Below are 13406 nucleotides of genomic sequence, written 5' to 3' on the forward strand. Positions count from 1 at the left end.
CAGACTGCAGCCCTACTTGTGGTTTCTTGGGTATTTAAAAGTAGAACTGGAGGCAAAGCCTTCGGTTTTCAGTCCCCTCCTTTGGCGAAACAGCTCCCAGTTTGGATTTGGGAGACAGACACTATCTCTACTTTTAAGATTAGGCTTAAAACTTCCCTTTTCTATATCAGTGTGAAGAGCTGCCTTTATCTCATTTGTTTTTTATTTAAAAAAAATATTTTATCTGATTCTTGGGGGATTTTGATAATTTATGTTAATGAATTTGTTTAGTCCATACTTCAGCTGTGAGCTTTAATTTAACAGTTACTTTTTGTACCTTCTGCATTGCAGCACACAGCACATCTTTGCCTGTGTAGATGGGAACCGGAACGGAACCCAGATATTGCACCAGGAACTTCTCAATCCAACCATCTTTTTGAACTGCAAGAAGAAAGAAGAAAACATGCTTTTAATCATCGTTGCAGCTGATGAAATTCTCTTTACACAATCCAGTGTGCTGCAACGCACCTTGCTCAATTTCTTTGGGCACCCTGACAGCATAGAAGGCGGGAAAAATGCCTATAGCCCCAGTCCTCATGTTGTAACCCTGACACCACAGGTCCTTAGACTGGTTCAACATTAAGATAGGGTCATCTGCTTCAAGGTCCAGCTCATCTGCATGACGAGGAACAAACCTAAAACCATAGAGAGAAAAAGTACAGGATTTCAGATTCATGTGACTCTTTGCACATGGCACAGTTAATTTGTGTAAGTTCATGTGTGCTGACCTGTAGACAGCTCTGTGACTCTGTTGCCTCTCCACTCCATCCAGAACACAGGAGAACACACCAAACGAGCCAGCACCTGAACAACACATCACTGGCATTATACTCACAATCAGCTACTTAAAGTTTGTATATTTGCCATCCTCAACATCTAATGGGAAACAAGGAAAGAAAAGAAAAGCAACGAATCAAAATAAAACAAACAAACAAACAAAAAGCATCCACTGACATTTATTTAGAAAAGCTTCATTTTTTATGTAAAATTATGGCTGCCCTGCATCATTTTCTAATAATGTAGTATTGGAAGGCTTAAATTAAACCAAAATACTTGTCAATACTGCAGCAATACTGCAGCATATCATTGCTCTTGCTGCTCCAGTCTTTCTGATGGGTTAAAGACCTTCCCCTAAAGTAACTACTTGTCTTCTGGAGTCTCCTTCTTACTATTCTGGGAAACACAGCAAATCTTTTGGCAATGGCACGTATTGATGTGTGTGAAAAAAAGTTTGGAAATACACACCTGTGGCACTGTTCTGGCTGTCGTTCTTGGCAAACAGGTTGAGGAACTTTCTGCTTATGGGAGCACAAGCTCTTCCACCATTCGACTCTTCTTCCTCTGACGTTGTGGATGATGTTACCTTGGACAGCTTGCAGGATCTTGGCATGACTTCCCTGCTCCTCTTCACCTCCTCCTCCCTCCTCTTCTTCACGTCTTCCTCATTTCTTCTTTTTTCTGCCACTTCCCTCCTCTCTTGGAGCAGTAGAAAAGACAGGTTATACTGAGAGCAGAGAGGAACGAGCAGGTGGTGTAGGTTTGATTTCAACTTCGCCAGTATTCTCTCTTTTTAAATTGTCATAATTTAATCTGGTCAGTGGTGTTACACAAGGTTTTGTACTAAGTTATCTACTTGTTTCTGTAATTCAATAAGAGCATGGCATGCTTTCAATGTTTGTTGATATTCAGAAGATACTTATCTCTGCTCAAAAGTCTTTGCTATTAAAATCGGACATAGGTGCAGTGATTTACTGAAGTGTGTGCAAAAGGTAAAAGAGAGTTTGTATAATTATAACAAGCTTTCAAGTCCGTATTTGATATGACCATCTTTATTCATCAACACAATCTTAACGCTCTTAAGCAAAATCTTCAGAAATAGTTTTCTAGACTTTCCAAAACCCTGTGGACCCACCAGCCCAGGTTCAGTACACACACCTCCTCTTAATCTATCAGATCCGCTGGAGGAATACCGTGACCTACAAGAAATGTTTAGCAAAGACAAGGCTCTATGTCTGCCCCCGCACAGACCCTATGACTGTGCCATCGTCACACATTAAACTCATCAGTTTACCTGCCTCAAACAGTAAGACAGTCATCCTTTCAATTCCTTGCCCTCTGAACTGTCCACCTGAGATGGCCAAACTGCTTGTTGCCCATGTTTTCACGTTACCCGGGATCACAGTACAAGTCGTGGCTGACAAGGGGCGTCAGTTCATCTCCCAAGTCTGGGAGACTTATTGTACCCCTGAGGTACGAGCAATGTTTAAGTTCTGGTTTTCATCCTCAGACAAATTGATAGAGAGAGACTCAACCAGACTCAACCAGCAACTCGAGCCCCAAGACCACCATCTGCTGCAACCAGGTCATCAGCAGCAGCGGCAGTATTTAAGCTCAGACCTTTACTTTCTGCCAGATCACCAGCTACCGTATGGTGGCAAATTGGTCTTCCTGTTTTCCTCCCTATATTTTTTTAAAAGGGAAAAAGTGTTTTAATCCCAGAAGAAATGGGAGTTGCTATTACTCATATATATATATAATGTTATGTGAGATTGTAGGCCTTAGATATACCTTACTACACTTTGTAGCCATAAAATATGCTTATTTCTTTTCTAAAAACAGAAATGTGCAAGGGGCATGTTAAAAATTAGCAGAAGTATTTACCTTTCTTTTTTGCTTCCTCATTTTTCTTCTTCTCCTCCACATACTGTGGGTCTTCATCCTCATTGGCTGACTGATAGACCGTTTCTGCATCACTGTCATCATTGTGCTCGTTGTAACCATTCAAGCAGTACTTGAGGTTCACCAGCTCCAGTTGAGCATGTTCATCCACCACCAGAGTATATTTAACAGAGTCATAATTTAACCCTGTTAAAGTTTCACGGATTGGTACAGTCTGATTAGCCACAGAGGCCATGATATTGTCATCTTTTTCTTTCTTGGGGTCTACCCCTGTTTCAGTGGTACAGTCCGTTTTGCTGTTACCTGTGGGACAGCACGTTAGATCATTCTGTAAGTTTAGGCATGGAGTTGGAACTCCCTCCCCCTCTTCTTCACTGATGTCAGGGTTAGTTCGGTAGGTCAGAGAGGGATGCAGAGGCCCTGATGGGGGTCCTTCTGTGTCTGAGCTAAGGGACATCCTGTTGGACCCTCCCTCACTGCTGGACCGGGAGAGGACAGAGGGGTTGTCCTGGGTCCTGTCATGGTTCTGGTCTAAGAATACAAAACACGGAGCATCACTGTCAAATGTTTCCAGTTTGTAAAATTTTAGATAACACAGATGAACTTCACACATATGGTTATACTCTAAGATCGTTTTATTTTGCAATATTCTTTATAGCTGATATCAAGGGAATTCTAACAATTGGTTAACAAAGGTTCCAGAATACGTTTGCAGGTTTAGGTAATAGAATTTACAATAGTCCCACAGTATACTTGGGTATTTATCAAATCCCAGGGGAATAATTTTCAAACATCAAATATTGTAGTGCACTGCACAAACACGGGGAATTATTTATAGATAGCCCATTTATATCTCTACCTGTAGCTATAAATGGAACATTTGCCTGAGCTCAGTGAGATATGAATGGTGAAAGCTGGCAACTGCTAATACTAAAACAATTCTAATTAGTAAAGTGGGGGTTCAGTCTAATTAATACAGGTGAACCAACCAATGTAAATAAAATTGTGTGGACTATTTGCCTTTAGAAATTTCTAAGAAGCTTTTGAAATGTAGGCTAGCAGGTTGATATTAGCATTCTGGTGCCGCCTCGCACAACACAACTATAGGCTTCCTGTTCACTGCAACAGTTATTAAACCTGCAAATATTTTCTGTGCTCTAAAGTAGTTTTTTATGCAGGGTGAGTTTTTTCAGAATTTTTTCATAGGGGTGACCATTGGGGGCTACATAAGAAACAAAAATAGAGAGGGAAAAAAAAGGAGAAATTTCTAGGAAACTACATTTCTAGTACTGCGCTGGACCTCAGTAGAGCCTATGCTGTACTATAGATTGCATCACAACTATACTTAACTTTATTAAAAGGTGCATTTGTAGGGTTTAAGGGTATACCATGACTATAACATATATTTAATGCAAGATTTTAAATCAAGCGTAACCCTGGATCTCTGATTTTCTTTTAATAGCTTTGGCTCAAAAGCAATATCAGGCACAGAAATCCTTCATTAGTCGACTCTAGTAATGTATTTTTAATTACTTAATATTTTTTAATTGATTTCAGAAATATAAGTAGCTCATTTCAAATGTAATGACTTAAAGAAATTTAAAAAAGATATCTATCTCAACACAGACGTCTCTCTGACTTTAGTTTTCAATGCTAATAATAACATTCCTCCTGATAGTGATGGTCCGTTAAGAGATTTTCTCACTCTCATTTCCAGGCATGTTTCTCTCTTTCTTTCTTTCTGTCACTTTTCTTTTTCTGTTCCTCCAACTTCTTCTCCTTTTACCAACCTGGTCTTCACCCCCTGTCCAATATCCACGCAGACATTAAGGTCAATAATAAAATAAAATCAATGTAAAAATTAATAAAAAGAGGAGCCTGCAGAGAGCATAATGTGTTTCACAGACGAAACCATGATCCTGTTTGCTAAAACTGCCAAACAGGAAATGATTATTAAAAAAAATTGGTGTGAACCTTGGTTCAATACCTTGGTGTGTTGTCTCCAGGTTTCTCTGTACTATGGGTGTGCGCGGCACCACCATAGCAGGCAGATAGACTTCCTTATTAGACAGAGTTTTATTCGACTTTAAGGCGCTTCCTCTGTTGCCTCCTTTAGTGCCTCCTTTTCCTCTCCCATCAGCTGCTCGGCCTTTCAGTCCGTTTTCTTCCCTTGGCCTCTGATGTCCATTCTTGTCTTTTGCTTTTGACTCTTCACACGGTCGTCCTCCTCTTCTATCTATCACTCCATCTTTTCCTCTGAGGTCGCCCAGGCCCCTGTCTCTCATCACTGTTGCTCCTTTTCCTCCCCCTCTTCCTCCTCCACTTCCTGCTCTCCTCTGGTTCCTTAGTGTGCGAGAAGACTGTGTATGCATAGCTCCAGGCATTGATTGTTCCCGTGGTCGAGCTCGTGTGTCTGAGCCAGTGGCAGCAGCCTGACCATTGGCTCTGCTGTTGGATACATTGGCTGTTGGAGGTTTGGGTGCTGGCCGGCGCTGAGTGCTGTGCTGGACTTTGTCCTCAGCTTTTGGTTGGACATCTAGTGGAGCGAGATCCCCTTAATACATACACACAAACAACAAAAGCAGCAGATTATGTATTAGGCAATCAGATATACGGTATACAGAGGGATATTCAAAGTAGCCTATGGTAAGCTGTTAATCCTGTTACAGCAACAGCAGAAGAAAAAAACACACATAATGTTTTCCTGACTGAAGGAGTTGTTGTTCTGTTACGTCATCATTGCTTGCCACACAAATAATTCCACTGTTACATTAGACAAAAGGATGACAGCCGCGGATTCCAAAGAAAAACAAGAAAAAAAAGAACTCAGGAAAACAGAGACTTTAACAGTGCATGAACAGACTTATTATGCCATTAGTTGCTTACTGGTATGCTTGATCTGCAGCTTGAGTCTGACCTTACACAAAATGTTACCTTAACTATCAGTTTTCTACTTTTACTATTTTTTAAAGCTTTTAGACTTCTATATTTAGTGCAAAGCTTTGTACATATTGTAATAATAAAATAAAATTAGTATATAAGAATATATAATTTAGTCCAATTTTTAATTCTAATTGTACTTAGCTTGACTTTGCCTCTAAACAGGAAAATGTGTACAGTCAGGGGTTAAAGTGTGATCTAGCAGGTGGGGGAGTGACTCAGTGGGGGGGGGGGGGGGGGGGGGGGAAATCACAGGTGAAGTCACAATAACTGCTATTGAGAGCTCCAATAGATCTTTGTGTGCAGGCTGTGATCAGTTGATTTGGGCGACTGAGGTTCCCTGCTCTTTGTAGATTTGCACAACTGAATTCAACAAGATCTAAGCAGGTGTTCCACGAGTTGTCCTGGCTGATTTCTATCCTCTGCACTGACAGTACACTGTTGATGCTGTCTTTTTTCTAGATCTAAGCATCATTAGCTAAGAGTCATATTCATCTCTGCTAATCTTGATCTAGCAGACCACGAGCACCACAGCCACTGTGCACCAGTCACACACTGTTGTTTACTTCAAATCCATGACAGACTAACCCGTTTATCCTGCACTAACCTGCAATGTATTTTCTTGCAGTCTTTAAATAACACAGTTAGTCTGCCTTAGTTTGTTTAGCAACATGTTTCACCATATGAAAAACAGTGTCACATGTACAGACCCAATATTTGATTTAAACACATGATTACATGCAAGCTTTAAATTTACAGTTTATCAAATCTGGGGATAGTGTCTGGCAGCCTAGGGTGATGTGGGGGAGGGCTATGGTCTGAATCAAACCTGATGAATATGTCTTTGTAGGTTCTCACTCATCCAGGTCATGGTAATCTAAGGAGCTTGGAAAGAAAAGCAACTGGACTTCTTTAATTTTCTTGAAGATGGTTCATCTCTCATCCTAGAAGCTTCTTCAGCCCAGGTATTAAAACCCTAGTGGGATCTGTCCCTTAGCAGGGTCGCTGACCTACTGTTGATCATGAGCCTCTTTGCATGAGCCAAGGTGAGAAAAAGGGTGTTAGTCATTATATGCAGAGGTTTCAGGTGAAACCATTGTGAGACCTTACCACACCCATTGAGATCACCTAACTCAAAATGTTAGTCGGCGAGCAGGTGCCTGGGAAGGGATCTCAAAGCTGCATTGTAGGTGGCTGATAGTTGGTTTCATAAACCACCTCCTCTGTTCAAAGATGGCTGTTCACACTGGACATAGATGGCTTCTTTCACTCCTCTTTCAAACCATCTGTCTCCTCTGTCCAAAATGTCAGCATTGGCATCTGTCTCTGATAAACCTGCTATATAAGGGATGACAATGTTGAAGCGCTACCTCGACAGGACAAGACTCAACTTTACATCTCCATCTAAAGGATAAAGGTCACTCTTTTGAGAATGCCAGTCACTTTTCTTTCAAAGCTTCTTTGATAACCTGTTGAAATAATAATCTGTTCACTCCTTACTGCCATTGTCCTGTGTAGTACCCCCATTATTTCTATGACCTAAAACTTTCTTCAGCCCTGTCCAGCTCTCCCTATTGTTGTTTTGCTCCAGTTGCTGTTCCAGTTTCCTCCTGTAGCTGTTCTTGTCCTGCCTAATTTGCATTTTAGTTCCTTTTGGATTCGCTCGAGATTGTCTTTGTCCCCTGAGCTAAAAGGCATCTTCTTCTCATTTAGCAAGGCTTGTAGCTCAGGGGTCACCTATGGTTTATTGTTGGAAACCCCCCATATTTTCTTGGAGGGTACTGTGCTCTCCACACAGAAACTGATGTAATCTGTGATGCGCTGCGTCAGACCATCAGTGTCTTCCCCATGTGGACTGCAGAGTACATCCCAGTCTGTGGTCTCGAAGCAGCCCCTCAGCCTTTCACAGGCCTCCTCCAACTAGATTTTCACAGACATCAGTGGTTGATTAATCACATGCTAACGGCCAGCTGCTCAATCTCTGGAATTCTCTGTATTAACTGTAAAAAGACAAACTAAGCACGAAACCACCCACAGTCTGCTTCCTGGATTCGAATTAGATAGCGAATTAGAAAAAAAAGAAATAAAATAAAGTTTGCTGACCTATGCCCTGCCCTAAACCTAGAAATAGCCAAATGAAAGTAAAATATTGCAATCACCCACTAGTTGTAAAAAGCTATCTGCCCCACGAACTCTATATTAGTTACGGTTTAAGATTTGTATATGAGAGCACTGTGTGATTTATCCTGCTCTGTTCTAAATCATCAAATACACTATTTTGCATTATACTGTAATAATCTGAGGGATCTTAAGAACTACTATAAGTTTGTATTTTGAACCTGTGTTGAGTTTTCGTACCTGTGATATGTGGGGAGGAAGAGTGGGAGTCTTTCCAGCTGGCCTTGCCTAAAGAATTGTTGTTGATGGAGTCCTGAAAAGAAAGTATGAAACAGAGCAGCAATAAGAATAAGACCAACTGATAGGTTTGTAGCTTGAACCCATCCGCTGGAACGTTGAAGACAATATAATTACACTGCAAAGCAAGACACAAGTAGGCAAGCTTCTTCATGTTTCTCGTGCACGGGAGAGAACCGGACAGGCACCGTTCCTTCGCTTGACCCCAGTTGCTCTCGTCCGTTCTCCCGTACCACTGTTCTTTTATTGAGGTTACATGAATATGCATAAGTTCATTAACATATGACGTCTACATACACACAAAGAGTACCTTGCCTGTGTGTGTGTGTGTGTGTGTGTGTGTGTGTGTGTGTGTGTGTGTGTGTGTGTGTGTGTGTGTGTACTGCTGATCAAAGGGTCAAACATCCTTGGTCAGGAAGAGGGTAGCCTCCCCCTCACCCTAGATGGTTCATCCTAGATAACACGGTGAGGAAGTCCTGCAGTTCATCTAAACAAAGAGCACTTAGACTAGAACAGACGCAACTACGTTAATCCTACCATAAAACAATAAGACACGGTATGACCTCTCATGCTCCCAAAGTGCTGTCTAATACACACAAAGTTTGCAGACTATCAAGGATCAAAACCTCTACCAATCTACAACTAATTACAAAACTCTAAGCATATATAAGTAAATATTTCTAAGTATAAATGACAATCAACAATACAAATCTAACACCAACAACAACAAATGACTGGATTACTAACACAAAAAGTGTGAAATCTTATTTCTATCACATTAGGTACATAACTAGGCCCAAAGTCTCTAATGACAGCAATGCCAGGAAGAGGTAGGAGGACTGATGAGGAAGTGTGTGGCATCATCACGAAAAGGTATGCCAATCCCTCACTGACCAGCCCTCTAAATGACCTCACACTCAAAGGTGCTTCGGATCTGGTCCAGAGGACAGAGCAATGCCAGGTCACCTTGAGAGGGTAATCAGGGTAACCTCTGATCCACACTCCTAACTTGTCTTTATTTTTTATAATATACACCAGAGGTCACCAACAGGTGGACCTGTATTCAGACCCATATGGAGCTGGAGCCACAGCCAAAACAGAAGGTTATTATTTAAAAGCTGACGTGAAGCTTCAATTTTAACTGGTCGTCAATGAATGGTCTAAGTGGACGTGAGTTAAGCAATCCCACAAGACATCACTGAGCTAATCAAGTCTGTGCATTCCAGGCAGTACGCACTGCAAATAACACAGTGGAGTCCCTGGATCAGAGGTCACCAACAGGCAGACTGTGGTCTGGGTCTGGGCAAATGTCACATATGGACTTGGATCTAGAGCCAAAAAGTGAAGGTTATGATTTAAAACCTGACGAGGCGCATCTATTTTAACTGGTGGTGCTTTTGTAGTCTTTATGGTAGGGGTTTAGTGGATAAGGGAATGCACAGACCAACTGGATGTGAGTTAAGCAAGCCCTCAAGACACCACTAAGCCAATCAATGCAGACAGATGATAGGCAAGTTACACATGAAAAAATGGTAGAAAAGTAAAAGAAAGATAGTGATACATGTAGAAAAAAGGGAGAGATACAGATGACTCCACCAGAGAAAGCTGAGAAAAAGACAGGTAAGATGGAGAAAGTGAGAATAAAATAAGGAAAAAATTGTTTAAAAATTGTTTGTGCAAAAATGCATGAGTAAGTGCTGGGCCTTTCCAGATGCATTTGGTTTATCTCCAAGCAGACGTGGCCCTGAAAGAACAGATTCTTCCACTTCCTGGCCTCAAATGGTCCCTGGGACAGATTTCTTAGGTCTGATCTTGACATTGTTTGGGTCCACACACAACTGTGAGGCCCAATGAACAAAATCAAAACTAAATAATGTTCAAGGATCAACAATGAGCACCTCTATATGTCTATGAAAATGACCGTGACTCAATTTAAACCCAGGTACAAAATCCTGGCAGTACAAGATACAACTACTAAATTTTCAAACTGAACAAAAAAGTAGGGGGGTTCAACATAAGAGGGGAAAAAAGTGAGACCTCGATGACTTGGAAACATGAAGATGAGAAAGAGGATTAACAGATTTTCTGACAAAGGGCTGAATAAGACGGAGACAATATATATACTGAAAGGTGACAAGGGAAGTGGAAACGCATGAGAACACAGCAGAAATAAATTAGACATGACATGACAGGGGAGGCAAAACCAAACACACTGAACACAGGACGAGAAACTGTCAAAAATAAGACAGGAAACACATTGAGAAACAAACGAAAACACAGGGAAGAAACAGACATGTGAACAAGACAGACTCAGGCGACAAAACACAGCGACATGACTAAGAAACACAGAGGACGAGGGCAAAGGCACAAAGGGTGCCTAATAGACAACCAGAAAGTACAATAAACTCAGAGAGATGAAAAGGACTAACCTCAAGTGTAAATTGTATGAAACTTAAATCATTACAATATAAAGAAAGAATTAAATTCTAAATAAACTGAAAAGGCTGGGACAAAGACCCAGAACCCTGACATTTGCACATGTAATATATTCTGTCCATAGAGAATCTATATCATTCATATTTAATATAGTTGGGACAAGAGGTGTTTTTTATTCTTGTGCATTTGTTGTGCAGAATATACTCAGAGAATGTTCTCAGCACATTAATAACAAAACAGCACAAAACGGCTTTAGAGACTCAAGATTTTGCTGTTTCAAAGATTTTGCTGTTTCAGACTGAGGAGCTTACAAACCTACACTGGAAACCCTTTATCAATAACAAATACAAAGTCTAGTGAAGAATATACTTTAAGGGCATTGTACCAGACTACAATATACATTATATAATGTTATTTTCATGTATAGCATTGAAATACACTACCCTGTCAGTGAGGTACCAAACAAAAAGAGATACAAAACAACCACAATCATGTAAGATAATGACAGACACTGAAAATAACTCCCAAAATAGAAAAAAATGACCATGGATATTAAAAGACAACCACAGACACTCAATAACCACTAAGTGACACAAAGTGACACAAATGACCCTAACATTAACAATGTTAATCCATAACATTTTCTGTCTTTGTCATCATGTCACCTCCTGATGACGCAAACAGAACCACATCATCTGCAAAGAGCAGAGAGACACTTCTGACTAAGGGCGTCCACCCAGACATCCCCTCCTCTGTCATGATTTGATAACCTGCAGAATACTGCAGATGAACAAACATAGAATCATGTATGCAAACATGTATGGACGTTCCTTTCTACAGCTATGTGCAAACATGCAGTAATGGAAAGGAGAATGTGTATTTGGCAGCTCAAATGTTTATGTTTTGTTTTTGATCAATAGCATCGATCTACAGCAGAGATATAGAAAAAATATAACGGGATCCAGTTAGAGAAAATTTCTTGAAGCAAAGGTCTGGAAAATCATAACATGTAGAAACTGCACCATCAAATATTTCTACATTTTGCAGGCCAAGCAAAGTGTGGCTCTGTCAGTGGCTGATGCAAAAACTGGTTGTGGGAGGAGTTCAGTGAGACCATGGAAAAATAGTTTTGGTCAGCCTCAAAGCAATTCTGGCAAACCATCAGGTGACTGGAGGAGGAAGCAGTGCTCCACTCACACTGCACACAGCCGTAGTGGGACTCTGCTGACCTCAACTGAGACTATAGTCAGGCAGTGGAAGGAACAGCTTCCCAGATCTCTTAAATCCCTCAGTCACATCTTCTGTGATAGAGGCAAACTCTGGGGGTGAGAGGAATGACTGTTCTACCACTAGCTGTTAGGTCACTCATTTACTTAGACAACTGCTCAGCTGCAGGGCCCCTAGAGTAGATGAGATTCGCAGAGCGTTCTTGGAGTTCCTGGATATTGTAGGGCTGTCCTGGCTGACACATCTCTGCAACATTGTGTGGAGGTCTGGGGAAGTGCCTCTGGACTGGCAGACTGGGATGGTGGTTCTTTGTGGTTCACTGGGAAATTTTATAGTGGTGTGAAAACAATGTTTGCCCCTTTTCCTGATTTCCCATTTTTTTTGTATGTTTGTCACATTTAAATGTTTCAGATCATGAAAGAAATTTTAAATATTAGACAAAAATGACACAAGTAAACACAAAATGTATTTTTAAAATGAAGGTGTTTGTGATTAAGGGGTAAAAAAATCCAAACCTACATGGCTTTGTGTGAAAAAGGGATTGCCCCCTAAACGTAATAACTGGTTGGACAACCCTTAGTGGCAACAACTGCAATCAAGCATTTGCAAAAACTAGCAATCAGTCTTTTACCGGACTGTGGAGGAATTTTAACCCATGTGTCTTTGCAGAATTGTTGTAATTCAGCCACACCGGAGGGTTTTCGAGTATGAACTTGCCTATTTAAGGTCATCCCACAGCATCTCAATCGGATTCAGGTCAGAACTTTGGCTAGGCAACTCCAAAGTCTTCATTTTGTTTGTCTTAAGCCATTCAGAGTTTGACTTTCTGGTGTGTTTTGGATCATTGTCCTGCTGCAGGACCCAAGTGCGCTTCAGCTTGAGGCCAAGAACAGATGGCCGGACATTCTTCTTCAGGATGTTTTGGCAGACAGCAGAATTCCTGGTTCCATTTACCACAGCAGGTCTTCCAGGTCATGAGGCAGCAAAACAGCCCCAGACCATCACACTACCACCATATTTTACTGTTGGTATCATGTTCCTTTTCTGAAATGCTATGTTATTTGTATGGCAGATGTAATGGGACACACACCTTCCAAAACATTTTTCACACATATAGGTTTGGATTTTTTTTCCCCTTAATAGCGAAGACCTTCATTTAGAAACTGCATTTTTTGCGTGCTTGTGTTATCTTTGTCTAATATTTAAATTTGTTTAATGCTCCAAAACATTTGAGTGTGACAAACACACACAAAAATTGGAAATCGGGAAGGGGGGCAAACACTTTGTCACAGCACTCTAGGCAAGGGTACTATAGAGGAGGGTCCTTTTTTTTAGTTGAACCTTAGATTCAGGATGAACAATGCAGTTTTCATCCTGGTCGTGGAGCACTGGACGAGCCAATTCAGTCCCTGTATAATCATAACGAGAGGTTTGGTCCTAATGCTGGCAGCATGTTGAACTTCTTTCAGATGGCTGTTGGACTCCACCAGGGCTGCCCTTTTCACTAATTCTTTTTACAGTTTTTATATACAGAATTTCTAGAACTTGTCTTGCCTGTCCTACCCCTTCATACCACCATTCACTGAGCGTAACTCCAGATTGCAACAGAGTTCAGTTCCTCTCAGCAAGACTGGTTCCAGAGCTTATGCCATGCATTGAGGTAAATCCTA

The 13406-nt window shown here is 41.0% G+C and overlaps 1 protein-coding gene across 1 annotated transcript in view; it reads right to left on the minus strand.

Annotated features, from left to right (window-relative positions):
* mapk8ip1a (mitogen-activated protein kinase 8 interacting protein 1a) overlaps positions 1-13406 on the minus strand; it is a 29125-nt gene that overhangs the window by 14381 nt on the left and 1338 nt on the right. Inside the window, exons 2-8 of the mRNA XM_082542784.1 lie at positions 8017-8089; positions 4706-5272; positions 2701-3249; positions 1285-1515; positions 768-843; positions 508-674; positions 317-420 (exon numbers count right to left, since the gene is read on the minus strand). Coding sequence (XP_082398910.1) covers positions 317-420; positions 508-674; positions 768-843; positions 1285-1515; positions 2701-3249; positions 4706-5272; positions 8017-8089 — 1767 coding nt within the window. The remainder of the gene's footprint in view (positions 1-316; positions 421-507; positions 675-767; positions 844-1284; positions 1516-2700; positions 3250-4705; positions 5273-8016; positions 8090-13406) is intronic.

This window comes from Aulonocara stuartgranti (assembly GCF_965226115.1).
Source record: "Aulonocara stuartgranti genome assembly, chromosome: 7".
Lineage (NCBI taxonomy): Eukaryota > Metazoa > Chordata > Actinopteri > Cichliformes > Cichlidae > Aulonocara > Aulonocara stuartgranti.